The following is a 15658-nucleotide window of genomic DNA, read 5'->3' as shown; positions in this document are numbered from 1 at the left end:
TTGACTCATGCATTAGTGAAAATTGCTAAACGGAAACGGTGCCGAGTTTGTATCAAGTCGGGAATTAGAAAAGACTGTATGTATCAGTGCAGGACATGTGGAGTTGCTCTATGTGCCACACCATGCTACTCAAAATATCACCGCAAGAGGATATTTTGGAAAGCAAAGAAATAACTCCTCTGCAAGCTTCCACTCCACCTAACGTAACATCTGTTGAGCAACTTCAGGGACATTTTCCTGAAGCCGGTGGAGTGGATAATCAAATGCTCAACTTGTTGACCTTCCTTCATCACATCGTGGGTAAGTACACATAATTTATATTACACATTTTGAGGTTATTACTTCTTCATACTTTGCTGTGGGTAGCTCTATATATATTCCAGTTCTTAGTGCTCAGATTGGTATGTCTACATAGTGCATCTTCTTGCGAGTATTTTGACACCAAAATGAACAATGTAGCACAAAAACTTCCATTGGAACAATATTTTTGTTTGTCGGGTGTATTGGGTGTACCGGGCGTGGAAACGGGTGTTTGGGCGGGTGAGGCATCGACGTGTTTGGGGGTGTTTGGGGGTGAGGCGCGCACGTGTAACCCACTTTTATGCATATGTCTGTGTAGGCAATTTTATTGCGATCACCGTGATACCAAACAAAACCATATGCAACAAGTTTTGACTTGATAAACACAATCAGAGTAGCAACATATAGGGAGAGTTTAGCGGAGTTTAGCGTGAGCGCGAAACAAAGCACGCAGTTCTTTGGTTGCTGGTCGCCTAATGTTAGCTTTGGTGAAATGTTATACATATGTTCTTATAGTACATTTCATTAGCTACACAGTGATACCAAAAAAAAACACGTACATCGAAAATGAGGGTCACAGACATGAGGAGAGTATAAACTTTTCAGTTGTGGTTGAGCGCATGTGCAGCTGGGCGCGCTCCGGCGGGTAACCCTAAGCCAACTTCCCACATTCCTGTGGGTGGGGCGACACCATTATTTATTGTGTATATTTATATGTCCGTGTAGGGAATTTTATTGCGGTCACAATGATACCAAAATAAACCACGAATAATAATTCTGGGGTTCGCAAACATAAAAACATCGTAAACATTGATGCCCGGTTTTACGCTCACAGCTAACGACCGCCACAGTTTGTTATTCGGTGTGGTTCTCATGTTGTCTTTGGTGACATTTTATATATATATTCCTCTAGAGCATTCTCTCGCGAACACAATGATACCAAATTTAAATACATGCCGCCAAAATTAAGCTCCCCACCCCGAAAAGATTATAAACATTTTAGTGCTGACAAGCAGTAGGCCGACACGAACGGCCCACTTAGGGCTTACCGTCAGCCTATTCCCAGGGAGTGCGAAAGTGTTAATCAAGTTTATATTAAATAAAACATTACAAAAATCATTCATAATATTTAATTCTGTTTATATTATAAATAATCTAGCATTACCCCACTCTAGCAAACATCCACAACAGTGAGTCATTGTCTCGTAAGATTAAATGTACAGTGCTTCTTGTGAATTGCCATACACATTATATGCATTTTCTCCCGTATCATTTGCCCTGGGTGGAGCAACATTTATTGTTTTCACTTTTGGCTGTTCACCGTTACCTTCACAAAACTAATGTCGAGATGCTCTATTTGTGGATCACCTGTTCCTGGTTACAGGGCTCATTTATCTCAGGTTACCCGCAGTGTCATCAAATTTAACCAGCCTGTTATTTACCCTTGGGCCCATATTGTTCATAAGTCTGTAGCAATGTCCATGTTTTTAATCAAACATGTCGTAGGAGACATTAGGATGTAACAAACTAGGCTGGTTGTGAGAATTATTCCAGAAGGTTCCAGAAGTTTCGGGTAGGGACCTGACCTCAACAACACACATTCCCCTGGGGATTAGCAGGTCTGAGTCACAAATGGCGGGCGTCTCTGTTCATAGTTGCGTATAATGAATCATCCTATAGTATTCAGTAATTTAGAGAAATTAGCCTTTATTCATTCTGTATTAAAATTGTATTGTATAATATTACTGGGTACAATATCAAGAGTATTCTAATTATTGAGTTAAGTCACCATCAGTGACGTCACGAATCAGATCTAAGTTGTAAGGCGCGAGTGACCGGCGGTCATAGGTCATCAGAGTTGACATGTCCACTATTTTCTCAAAGTTCAAATAACCATTTTGGTGATTGGGAACAGCTCTGCCGTTAGATGCTTGTGTAATTTAATTTCAGTAAAATAATTCAACCAGTCTGGATCAATTAAGTACAACAGAGGTTAATTGTTATAACTTAAACCTGGCTAAGTAACTTGGTAAAACTTAGACTATGCGGAAGGATACAATGCTCTAGTCTGGGGAAGACCAGACAAGGAGAGATCAGTGTGGGCTCCAGATCAACTGGGGGAGGTCAACCCATCTCACCTCTCCCCCAAGACCAGCCCAACATCTTTAGCTGGTCAACATAGAGGTATAGTTGCTATTGTTATTTATAGGGATAGTCAACTCATTGCCGTTCAGGTCAAGTAGGGAGTGCTAAAGTGACAGGGAGTGAACATATTTAGATTTTGTTTTAGTTTTCTTTTAATAAATTAATTAGTTAATAATTTGCATTTTATTATGTCCATGTGTTTATGTGAACTTGTCCTGGTCACGTGGTCCACACGAGGCAGAGTTGGATTGGGCGCCGATTCTAACATCGAGTCGGAATTCATCATTCCCGTGTAATTAATTCCACACTCCAAGTTTCCAAGGTCATCAGTTACTAGTGGGGATCAAGCCCCAAGGTTGATTAATTAGCATGATCGATCCAGACCTCGATCATTGCTCTGTGTTACTGGTCTGGTGGTGGCGGCGGAGGCGACTCCAGGGTTTTGCTCAAAGCCTAGGTCACGTCATACGGGTTGTAGAATCCTAAGTCGGTCAATCGTCTTAGGACCACGTGGTGTGGAGTTGGCTTTAGTAAAAGTTTTGGAGTCCCTTGGTAGAGAATAAAAAGTAAGAATACGGGTAGAGGGAAAAGAAGAAGGAAAGATAAGTCGAGGAAACCCTCCCCGTGTTAAAAGGATTTGGGTTTTTTGGTAATCTAATAAGAGTGCTGGTAGCTCATTACTTAGTGAACATACTTGACCTGTGCCGGGTTTGTGTGGCTTTGGGGTAGTTAACTCGTCGCTAATTCTCCCTTACACGGAGGGTACTTCCTGTAGCTCTCCTCAGCATTTAGTGAGTATCCCTTTTATTTTGTCCTCTGTGGAGACAGGTTTAGGAGCCACCCAGGAAACCAGAATTGAATGTAATGAAAAGCCTCTTTCTGGTGGATTTTTGGAAGAACCTTGGATCCTTCCTTCCCAATTTAGGGGCTCTGGTTTTCCATCTTCCCAACTAAATGCATGGCATGTCAAGGATTAGAGATCGAGGAGGATGGTACACAATCCTCTGGTGGTGTGTAGGTGAACTGCTCATGGAATGCCCTTGCTGAACTGCAATATTAAGCCTTCCTAATAGATAGTGCATTAAAATTCATGTTCTGATACACTGTCACTATCAATGCTACCATTCAAATATCTATACATTTGGATTACTGTATCCAAGCATGGAGACCTGATCTTCAGAATGACATATCTGATTTGGAGAAAGTTCAAGACCTGGCAAAAATAATCATCCCAGAACTAAGTCAACTCTCATACCAAGAACAGTTGAGGGCCACAAGACTAACAACACTGCAAACTACACATGACAGGGTTGATCTCATCACAACTTAATACAGTACTGAATAATTTGGAAGATATTGGTCCAGACCATCTTCAAAAGTTTAATTGAACTGAGCAACAGTTTCAAGCTCAACAAGCCACAATGTAGGACAGAAAACAGGAGACATTTTTTAACCCATAGGGTTATGAATCCATGAAACTGCCAACATACCCAGGCATAAATGCCATAACACTGCCACATTTCAAAATCCAGCTGGATAAATTCATCGGGAAACTGGATGAACTTTTGACAAGCTGTCAGCTTCCAGTTCTCGTCAAGGCCATTAGAGAGATGGTGACCCTCGGGTAAATTTAAGTAATTGTTAGCTTCGCTCTTTCCCAATATGATTTATCCACTATGGACTCCACAAAGAAAAATATTTGTAGATTATGTACATATATAATTCTGTTGTAGAATAAATCCAATGAATGCAAATTAACAAGTGCTATAAATCAATTTAGAATGTATCTAATATAAGCATTAACTTCTAGAGCAAACACATGAGGATCCTCACCTGATACGAGCCATTCTCTAATAACTTGCCGCCTCTTATGGTAAAATGGCAATCTTGATGAGCCTTTCCAGGTCGCTCATAAAAATCACAATATATATAGCCTAGTACTCCTTCTGTGTTGTGCTTCACTGTTGAGAAACAATTCATAAATTTATTAATATTTAATATCTTTTTCACTGAGATAGAATTAGAGTGAATATGAAAAATTTGTTTATGTGCAATATATTCAGATGCACACAAGATTCTTTCTGGTCCTATTTGACAGGATCATGGTAATCAGGGTAGAATAAAATTCTGCACTAGTGTAACAGTGGTCTACAGCCTCAACTCACAATTTAGGATCCCAGGTTCTATTGACCTAGCAGTAAATAGGTACATGAGAATTAGGCAACAGACGTTGGGTTGCATCCTAGGAAAGGTCAATAGTTGACCTAAGGAAACCTTATTGCAATTCAAAGTACGGGCTTCCTGTCCTAAATTATGGGAATTAAAGAGTTGAACTAAAGCACAGAGTTCACCTCAGACAGTTCACTCAAACCCTCAACACTTCCATGGATACAACTCACCGACACTGCAGACTGTTCACAAAGAAGCTGCATTGGCATAAAGTCTGAAACCATAAAGTGCCACCAAAGGGCATGCAACTCATGCAATAAAAGGGGCTAACTGGAGGAAAGATAACCAAGCACAACACACTGGCAGTATAGGTGGGAGAGGTTTAACAGAAAAGCAGGTGATGAAGATATGATTAGACTGCCAGAAGTTCCATTTGAGGATGTCAGAACAAGTCAGCACCAAAAAAAATGCCTTAAGCATGGCAAATTTTAGCAGGTCATACAGCCAAGAATACACTTACAGCTGACAGTTTGACCAATATGTCATGTGAATTATGGAAGTGAAAGGTTAATTCTACTGTGATGCCAGGAAAAATTGATGTAAGGCAACAATTGGACAGTGGGTATGGACATACCAGGTTAAACTCAAAATATGTACCTTCTGGAGGGGCACTTTTTAATTTATGGCCACAAATCTGGGTTAATGATGTCTACAAATGAGTCTCTACATGACAGAGATCAAGCCAAGACTTGGAAGAAGTTCACACGGCTCACTAATCCAATTGCCTGTAGTCACCAAACAGAAATGGTGTCTTGAGAATGAGATTGTTGAAAGAAGGAGATACCAGGAACCTGTCTAGATAAAAAAAAAAATACAGAATCCAGTTGAAAACCAGGTCTTCTCAATTGAAAAACTAAAAAGACAGATGTAGAAGGCCACACCAAGTTTCATGAGGGGGATAATTAAAGATATAGATGTCAAAAGGTGACCTCGACATATCTGGCGCCTCTTCACTGAGGTGAAGAAGCTTTACCAAAGAAGCAATAGTGTTTAGCAGAACCTTCCAATAAATAAAAATTCAAGTGAGGAAAGGCATCAGCAAAGGAACAATAACAGAAGCAGCCAAGTAGAGCAAAATATATGATTAAAGACCTTGCCTAACCCCACTGTACTTCCAGAGAAGAGTGCTGGCTAAAGAACATCACATGCTCCCCATTGAAATGGTAATAGATACTTTCTAGAAGCTTCACATACAAACATTATCAGTTAATTGAATTCAGATCTAAACCTGCCCTTATAAAATGGGACCAGTTAGAAAGTATGTGAAGAGAATTGAGGCCAAGAACCCAACGTTGGTGCGAGTGCTACCACATGGTGGTGGTCAGGGAGAGCAGCCAGGTGGCCTTGAAAGTGCTTGCAGTGTTTATGAGGGAAAATCATGGGTGAACCTTTCAAGGCCACTCCAGATTGGTCTAGGCTGTTCTTCAGTGCCTAGTTGCACCGATATAGAATGTTTCTCCTTGACTTGCATGATCACGTCCAAGGAACCAGGAAGAATCTTGCCTTGGGTAACACATGAGTTGAATGGCCAAATGAGTAAATTGAATTGCCAAATGAGCTTATTAAAAAAATACAAGCCAAATAAAACTAACTTTTCCAAAAAACCAGCGTTGAATGTAATGAAACGCCATTTTCTGGGTGAGCCCCGGAGGCTCCCTGGAGCTTATCGGGCTAATGTGTGTTATGTTAGACCGGGACATTAGCTAAGGAGTTCAGACCTACCAGGGACCAGCGCCAGAACCTGGCCCCTTCAGAGAGGTTTCAGGGAGCAATGGCCCTGGAAAACCCCATATGGTTGGGGGTTTTCCTTATCTGCCATCGACCGGGGTTAGGCACCCAGAAAGGTAGGCGTAACAAAACAAACCCCACATGGTAAGAAACTACAACAAAAACCGAACAGAGAGGTAGAAAACTCCCTACAATCCCAAGGAAACAAGCAAACAAGCAAACATCACACTTTACTGCCGCGCCGATCGTCCGCGCAGCCCTCCCCACCCCGGGAGGGGGAGGGGGGAGCCCCGGACCTACCGCGCCGGCTGCCAAGCTCCAGTTCGGAAGCTAAGCTTCAACCAACGCGAAAAAACCGCCGACCGGTGGGAGGGAGGGTTTCCAGGGAGCCTCCGGGGCTCACCCAGAAAATGGCGTTTCATTACATTCAACGCTGGTTTTCTGTGGGGAGCCCCTACGGCTCCCTGGAGCTTCATACCCAAAGAGAAGGAAAAGAAAGGGCTAACCCGGGAGGCGGCCGCCACAAACTCTGCAACGCAAAGCCAAGACAACCGGTCGCAAACCTGCGACCCAAGGCAACAAGAACGCCCAAGAACAGACGCACACATGGATGGGCGGCCAAAAACCTGTGCGACCCACAATTCCCTGCGCCCGAAATGAGCCCGAGACGTCACCAACACAGCAGCAATTGCTGCAAACGTCTGAACAGCACGGGCGCAAAGACAGACCGCAGTAAGAAGGAAAACACTGCGGACGACCCGGGAGAACACAGGACGCACCCCCCGGCCAAACCAAACAAGTACTAATACCCCAAGAACCCCTCCGGAAAGCAGCCGTCTCGACTGTCGCCAGGACAGAGAAAGGCTGCACACCAATAAGCTACCACCAGTCCCAAAGAGGAGGAAACTAAAACCGAAGGGGCTACCACAAACTGAGGGGAAGAGAAGAAGGCACCCTGAACAAGGACCAGGATGGCTCAGGCGACTCATGAGCAGGCCGGGGGGGAAACAAAACGCGAGAAGACGTAAGAAACGTCATACAGTCTCCAAGACGAAGCTCGCAGGTGGGACACCGTCAACAAAGCCACCTGAACACCATAGAGATGGCGATACCTGCGTCAAAATACCAGACGCGAAGAGCCAAAGAGAAGGCCGAACCAGTCACGGACAGGACCGATTCGGCCTGCTGAAAGAGGCGAAGCCTCAGGAAAAACGCCCCGGGTACGGACACCTATCAAGCAGCGTCTGAAAAGAAGGCCGGGCCGGCCACAGTGGAACCATAAGGACTGTTCTCGTGGGAATGGGCTGCAACTGAGCCAGAACCCGAAGCAACAGCTGGACCGGGAGAAGAGGTACCGGTACCCCCCACCTCGACCAGGCCTGCCGAAAGCCTCCACCGTGAAGTCCTCGCAGGTGGGAAGGGCGCCACAAAACGGGCGACGCCTAGACCACGCCGACCCGAAGACGTCCATGGCCAGGAGTCCATAAGCCCAACAGAGCCAACAAAACGAATCGGCGACGACTGGCCAACCCACGAAGAGGAATGAACCGAGACAGCTGTCCACCAGGACGCAGGACACACCCCGGACACGAACCACACGGTTAACCAAACCCCCTGTGGTTCCGGCAAGAACCACCAGAGAACAGTCCAAACAGAGCTGAATGGGAGAGTACCTAGTGACCCAAACCCTCCGAAGCGCAAACCAGACAGCCATGAACACCTGAACCGGGCTGTGAGCCCGATGGACAGACAGACTCCATCAACCTCGGCCGACCTGGTGAGCACTGGTCACAAAGCCCCAGCCGAGAGACGACCCGTCCGTGAACACATCGAGCGAAGGCTCGGGGAGCCGCCAAGGCACGGAACCCCGAAAACCCCAAAGAGGAAGCTGGTGACGCAGCACCCACACCAGATCCCCAGAGGAACCCAAGGAATGCAAGAGGCGGAAGTGGAGTCTCCGTAGGAACCAACCGACGCCGGAGCCAAACCCGACTCCGCGGGCAGATAAGCACGCCGAAGTGCAAACTCCCGCACAACCGCCCAAGCAACCGCTGAGCAACCCGGGACCCCCTCCTGAACAGCCAAAGGCGGGACCACAGCCACAGCAACACTTCTGGAGGGAAGACAATGAGGGGCCCAAGAGCCTGAAACAAGGCCCAGATCCGAACCCGGGACGGAAACAGAAGGTAAAACCTCCAGATCACCAGGAAACCAAACCCAGCGATCTGGAAAGAACCATCCCCTGGCGAGCAGACAAGCGGACTGACTGGGAGCCCACTCCAGCCAGTCGTCGAGGTAGGCCAGACACCGAATCTCAGACGCAGACAGGGCACTAAGATCCGGTAAAGATGCAAAGAGTATACAAAGTGCCCTTCACAAAATAGGGAATGCAATAAAAACAGCAAACCTGAAGCCCCACCACCAAAGCATTGTATGACAACCATATGAAGACATATTATGACATATGACAATCATTATATGACAATATGACAAGTATAATCAAGGCATTATATGACAAAGAGTGCCGGGAAGACGGGACACCACGAGAGTAGCTCACATCCTGTAACTACACTGAGGTAAGTACACATAGGGAATTACCAACCGTGCTAGCCCCAGAAAAACTGGAGAGGAACGTGCCAAGAAGTGACCTGGAGGTCCAGGTCCACCATCCATGCACCCGGCCCTAACAGAATCCGAACAGGAGACAACAGTCCTCCGAGCAGGGCAGAGGATCCAGGGCGCAGACGGAAGTAGTCCAGAAGAACTGCAGACTGGAAAAACTCATGACTGCAAAGAGCAGACGGGAAAAGCTCATGACTGCAAAGAGCAGACGGGAAGCCCAGAAGGATGGGGCGGATCGACCACGCCCCACGCACCCACGAAGAGGAAATGACGAAGCGCAGGGAAGAAGCCCACCCCGCCAGCTCTGAACCCCCCCCAAGGGGGAGAAGCCGTCCTCCGACGCCAGCAGAGGCCGGAAGACAACCCAAAGCGCCCACCAACAGCGGGACCAAGCGAGAGGCAACAGAGCAAGCTGCTCCCCAGCGCCCAGTCAACAGAGAAGGGAACAGAACCCCTTCAGAAAGAAAAAGTACACTACCGAAGTCATGAGGAGAGACTACGGGAATGAAACCACACTTCGCTGGAAGAGGAAGTGAGGGGAGACCTGATCACCACATACAAGATACCCAAGGGAATCGACAGGGTTGAGAAGGACAGGCTATGTAACACAAGGGGCACACGCACTAGGGGACACAGGTGGAAACTGAGTACCCAAAAGAGCCACAGATAGAATTAGTTTTTTTTTTTTTTTTTTTTTTTTTTTTTTTTTTTGTGAGTGTCAGAATGGGAACGGGAAAGCACTAAGAAGTAATGTGGCGACTCCTCACACAAGGAACGAGGCTGACCCCCATACAATGTCACATGTAGACATGACAGAGCCCAAGAGGCACAGGAACCGATACACCTGTTGACGGACGGTTGAGAGGCAGGACCAAGGAGCCAGAGCTCAACCCCCACAAGCACAACTAGGTGAGGACATATAGTGTAAAAGCACAAGCCGCCGACTAGTGGCAAAGAGCACTACGCCGGCCAGGCAAAGAAGGCACAAAAATTGCATCAAAAGGCCCACCTCGACAGCAAAACCACAAAGTCCCAGCACAACCACAACATGTGCCAAGACCCAAAAAGCTCAGTCTGCAAGCCAGGAAGACCCCGGAACCCCAAAAGGCAGAACCGGGTCACATGAGGAAACAAAGTCCCCTGAACCCACAAAAGGGGGCCCAAGAGGAAGAAACCTCCAGAACGAAACCAAGGAACCCAAAGGAACCCAGAATCGAACCAGGGGGAGCCCAAACCACCACATTTGCCAGCGGAGAACACCACTAAAAGGCAAAGCACAGACCCCAGCAGAACGCCCTGGGAAAACGGTCCCAACAGACCGAAAACCGAGGGGCAAGGTGTGGGAGCAAGCATACCAGCCAGGGGCACTGAGCCTAAACCCAGAGGCTCAGACCCAAATCAACTCCCAAACGTTCCCAGAGAAACAGGCAACGGCAAGAAAACACCAGAAAAACAAAGAAACGACAACAGGAGAACAAAAACCCTGCAAATTTTTTGAAAACTCACCAGAGACGCTCGCTCGCACACCCAGGCGCATGTAAACAAACCGCAACGCCGCCCTGGTGGCCACGCCGGGAAACCGGCAGACGAAAATGGCCGCCAGCAGGGGCTGTGACTGACGCTTAATACACAAAAACACACCAGCAAATGTGGGAAGCTAGCAGACTGGAAGGGCGAAAAACGACGCCCAACAGCAGAAAAACCCCTGAAGGGGCAAAACCGCCCCAGAACTGCTAGTAGGCATCCCCCACAGCCCCGGGAACCAACAACAGAGGCCCCGGGGCAGAGCCGTCCTCCAAGCCCTCCGCCCTGAAAGAAAAGCAAGAGCCCATGGGAAAGGCAACAAGAAAGGGCCGCTGGTAAGACCCAGAAGCCTTGGCAGGAGGCACAGGCTCAAACCTCCGTCCCCAACCCGAACGGGGCATCCCCCGAAAACCGCCCGAGTCTCTGCCGCAACTGAACCCCGCCCCGACCCAGAAACATGCAGACGGTCCGGAGCCGGGAACATGGAGAGAAAGGGGCGAGCAGCACCTAACCAAACGGGGCGGCCACGGGGCATTCGAGTGGGAAACCAACCTAGCATGTTGCAGCAACCTAACCTAGCTTGCAACACGGATGCCGCCTGTACTCTGAACAGTAATAACATCAGGAGAGTACTGGAGAACAAGCAGAGAATCACTCGCAAGACTCCGGGTCAAGGTGTCCGTGACCCAACAGGCAGCATGACGGAGGTAAAAATGGCGACTGTCACCCGGAGACAAGGGAACAGCAACCAACGATCCCGTACAAGACGGGTTGGAACCCGGAGGACACATTCAATGGTCCCCCGAGCCCAGACAGGGGTTTCCAGGGCCCGTAGGGTAACAACTACGGGAAGCCCGGGCAAGGTGTTGCTAACCGGTTAAGAAACCCAAACATAACAAGAGGGTAGATTATAGCACTGAAAACCCCTCGAGACGTGTACAAGCACGGGGGCCTAGCAGAGGGCCGCCAAACACTACCAGTGGAACTATAACCACCTTAGGCAGACCCCCACCAGGCAAGAAAATGAAAAACAAAAGAAAAACCCCGCAAAAGTACACCGTCTCCAGAGGCAACAGAAACCGGCCGCCGCTTAGGTGGCAGGCTGCGCAACACCTTGACGCCCTAACCAGCACAATACCAATCCCTACCCAGGGCCAAACAAGGGCCCCAAGCCCCAGCTGGCCCCAAGGGCGAGGCAAATGCCGAGCAGCAAGAACCTCTACGGGAATGGTTCCCGAACGCCCCAGGGAAGATAACCCTGTAACGCAAGGGCAGTACTCACAGGGCGCTTAGGGAAGGCAGCCACTAAGCACATGCAGCCCCAGCACTGATGAAGTACTCCTGGCCACCGCACACCACAACACACGGCAGTGAACGCCACACAAGGCAAACACCGCCTAGGAAACTGAGGCCAGAGAAGCGTCAATCCCGGTTGACATTAGCGAACGAACTGAAGCTTGGCAGCCGGCGCGGTAGGTCCGGGGCTCCCCCCTCCCCCTCCCGGGGTGGGGAGGGCTGCGCGGACGATCGGCGCGGCAGTAAAGTGTGATGTTTGCTTGTTTGCTTGTTTCCTTGGGATTGTAGGGAGTTTTCTACCTCTCTGTTCGGTTTTTGTTGTAGTTTCTTACCATGTGGGGTTTGTTTTGTTACGCCTACCTTTCTGGGTGCCTAACCCCGGTCGATGGCAGATAAGGAAAACCCCCAACCATATGGGGTTTTCCAGGGCCATTGCTCCCTGAAACCTCTCTGAAGGGGCCAGGTTCTGGCGCTGGTCCCTGGTAGGTCTGAACTCCTTAGCTAATGTCCCGGTCTAACATAACACACATTAGCCCGATAAGCTCCAGGGAGCCGTAGGGGCTCCCCACAGAAAAATATACAGTACTAAGAAAAATAATACAGGTATATGTAATCAATTATCTTCATAACAACTACACTAACTTCTTTCAAGGCTCTTCAACAAGAACCTACAATCACTATAATTAAAAAATATTTGCCAACAGCACATCTACATCTTTTGATCAATAATTTCAGACTTACTTCATATAGATCTTGTTCAATAAGCACAGTACATAAAAGAAAACCTGCCTGCAAGTTTATAAACATCACTTGTCCAGAGTTCTCCAGGCTGTGGCTCTTCCAGTTGTAGCGTCACATCATACAGACTTACAAGAAGTCCGTTCAGCCCCTCCATGACCGCTCCCAGAGAGAAATATGGCATCAGATCATTTGCACCAACTAAGAACTTGTTTTGTCTAACTTGGCCAGTGAAGTATGGAACATCCCAAGGAGCAAGATCCTGAAATATGGAAGATGAAAGGCATCAATACAGAATTCAACAATAATTAATGCATTGAATGACAAGACAGTGTGATATAATACAGTATATAGGTTTAGTAACTGGAATAGGTGAATGGGTAAATACATACAATGGTAAATGCATTGTCAACATGCATTTACCTGCATTTACCAACATGCATGTGCATGTTGCAACATGCAACATGCACATGAGGAGCTCTGAGTGACAATCAAACCAGTGCTCCATATCCTCTTCATCCAGATCAGGATACAGTTTCTTTGACAGTTACACAATGCTTTTTGTCATCTCCTTTACTCTGTTTTTTCCACACACCATGCATGTATGTCTTTAACTTTGTCCCATGATTCGCAGACTATGATAATTATCTGAATTGTCAATCTACAGTGGGGTTCCCCTTTCTTGCTGCTTAATTACAGTATCTCCATTTTCACCAACAATGTAATCTTCCTCAACTCCTTGGCAGCTAGCTTGTGTAACACTAATACCACTTCTTATTTATGTCAGCCATTATTCATGATATTACTAGCCAAAAAATAAAAAAAAAGTAATAAAATGTACTCAGAATGAATACCATTCTCACTTGATCTGAGAAAAAATATTTATGTCTAAGCAGTTTGGATAAGACACACTGGTCACAGACATGAAAGCACAGCTGTGACACCACTTATACTGTATGGGCAAGTGGCCACATAATAGTACCTGTTATGTTGACACCTGTTAGTACTGCAAACATGGGGTTGGACATGAAGATAAATGAATACTGATCGCGTGTTCGCATATAATGTATAGATGTTTGCAGCTTGGAGATTTGAAACCCAGGGACCCACTGTATATCTAATAGGGGGTGCAGGCACATGATTCTGTTTTGATAGCGAGCAGTCTCCTCAGTAGCAGACCGAGTTACGTCTCCACAGCTTTGCCTAGAAGTTGGGGAGGGAATACAAAAGAAAGTTTCTTGTCACTGTAGGAAACGGTGAAACCTAAGCATGGCTCATGCACCGACTGTGAAGGACTTGTTTAGAAAGACCATGTGTAAGGTTATGACACCTTAGGCTAGTTGGGAAATAGATGTATCTAGAATATGAAAATATTTTAAGCTTCTAATGGATATGACAGTGACAATTTTGGATTTTAATTGTTCAACTGTATTACTCCATATATATTACAAATGACTACACTACAACATCAAACATGTCTAGTAATAATATCTGAAATACTGTATTTCAAACTGATTTAACAACTCTGCAGTTTGCTATGCAACCTTACCCTTGAACTGCTGTATTGGGCTTTTTTCACAGCATTCATTTCAGCAAAATCTTCCTGTGCTCGGGGCCTTACTTTGTCAGCAAGATGCTTCAAAAAATCTATCACAAGTTCAGGGGTCTCTGCTAAACTGCCATTTACAGCTCTGAAAAAATATCACAACGTAAAATTATCTTCACATAGTGCAGTTTGTTTCAACACAATTCATAGTTCACATGTATATTACTGCAGAGTATTTACCAACCTGTGTGCATACGAGGGAAATCCACATATAGTTGCCATCTCATGTCTTCCGTTTATCATCTCCATGAGCAGAACCTCCTGATGAGGGTCTGGATGCAGGAATATCTTGTACGCAGCTTCGCGAGTAATCTCCGTATGAGCATCTGCATGCAAGCCTGTTACTACAACGTTGTCCCCATCGATGGTAAAACTGTCAAAATTTGTTAAGTTGAGAACCTATTTTCAATTGAATTCTCAACTGAATGAGATACTTTAACAAAACTCAAAATAAATAAGACCTAAAGACACTGGTCGTTCTGACCAACCTAAATAATTACTAAAACATACATTTGTGTAATTCACGTTAAGCGTAGGATCTGTCAGAAAAGTGAAGTGGCTCGAGTAATTTAAGCCTTGGAATGGTGTGCTATGAATGAAACAAATCAAGAGTTAGAGAAGTAGAAATGGACAATATAAGAAGCATGTGTGGAGTTAGAGGAATAGTGTTAGGGATGAAAATGTCATGGAGATATGTATAGTCCAAAAATCAATAACCCACAAGACTGAAGAGAGCATGCAAAGAATTTGAGGATAAGAAGAAATGAGTGTGTGAGGAACCAGGGACCAAGTGTGGACAAAGTGTGGCATAGTGTAAGGAACAAGGCTGGGTGCAAGCAGTTTACAGGAGAGTAAACGTATGTAAGTAATAAGCGAGTATCGGCCTCACGTGCATGGGGTCCATAGTTTGAAACCCATACAGCCCAGGTGAATGGAATATGTAAGTAATGTGTTTGACAATTCATGAGAAGCAAAGAATGTTTGATCTTACAAAGAAGTGCAGTGCTGTTGTGGATGACTGCTGGAATGTGGTAGTACCTGTTAATTCATGATGCTATTTATTGTACTGTAGTATGAATGATATATATAATGAATGGATGGATGATATTTTTAATGTTTTATTATTTGATATCTACAACCTTGTTTTACTATATTACATGTGCTCACCTCTTTTCATGGACAATGTAGCTGCCCTGCCCCACATAAGTGGGTACCGAAGTAATGATAATAATGATGGGCTTCTACTTTTCCTACTATTTCTGTTACTACTGTACAACAAACAATGACTACAATAATACTTAACTTAATCTCCACAAACAAATATTTGTTTTGATAACAAGTACAGTAATTGCAAGATGAACAAATGTGGATGCTGGCCAATGAAACAAATGAGAAAAGACAACCATGGATGCAAACTAACAATCTATTACAAGTTTAGGATTTAAAGGCAATTAAGATACAATACACCAT

At 45.8% G+C, this 15658-nt stretch overlaps 1 protein-coding gene across 1 annotated transcript in view; it reads right to left on the bottom strand.

Moving 5' to 3' along the window:
- Positions 1–15658, bottom strand: part of LOC123756908 (mitochondrial intermediate peptidase) — an 80823-nt gene that overhangs the window by 49507 nt on the left and 15658 nt on the right. The window contains exons 6-9 of the mRNA XM_069331972.1: positions 14373–14561; positions 14132–14273; positions 12634–12844; positions 4279–4406 (exon numbers count right to left, since the gene is read on the bottom strand). Of these exons, the coding sequence (XP_069188073.1) occupies positions 4279–4406; positions 12634–12844; positions 14132–14273; positions 14373–14561 (670 nt within the window). The remainder of the gene's footprint in view (positions 1–4278; positions 4407–12633; positions 12845–14131; positions 14274–14372; positions 14562–15658) is intronic.

Source organism: Procambarus clarkii, chromosome 26, assembly GCF_040958095.1.
Source record: "Procambarus clarkii isolate CNS0578487 chromosome 26, FALCON_Pclarkii_2.0, whole genome shotgun sequence".
Lineage (NCBI taxonomy): Eukaryota > Metazoa > Arthropoda > Malacostraca > Decapoda > Cambaridae > Procambarus > Procambarus clarkii.
Note: the sequence above shows the minus strand (reverse complement) of the source record. Positions and strands in the feature narration are given on the sequence as shown.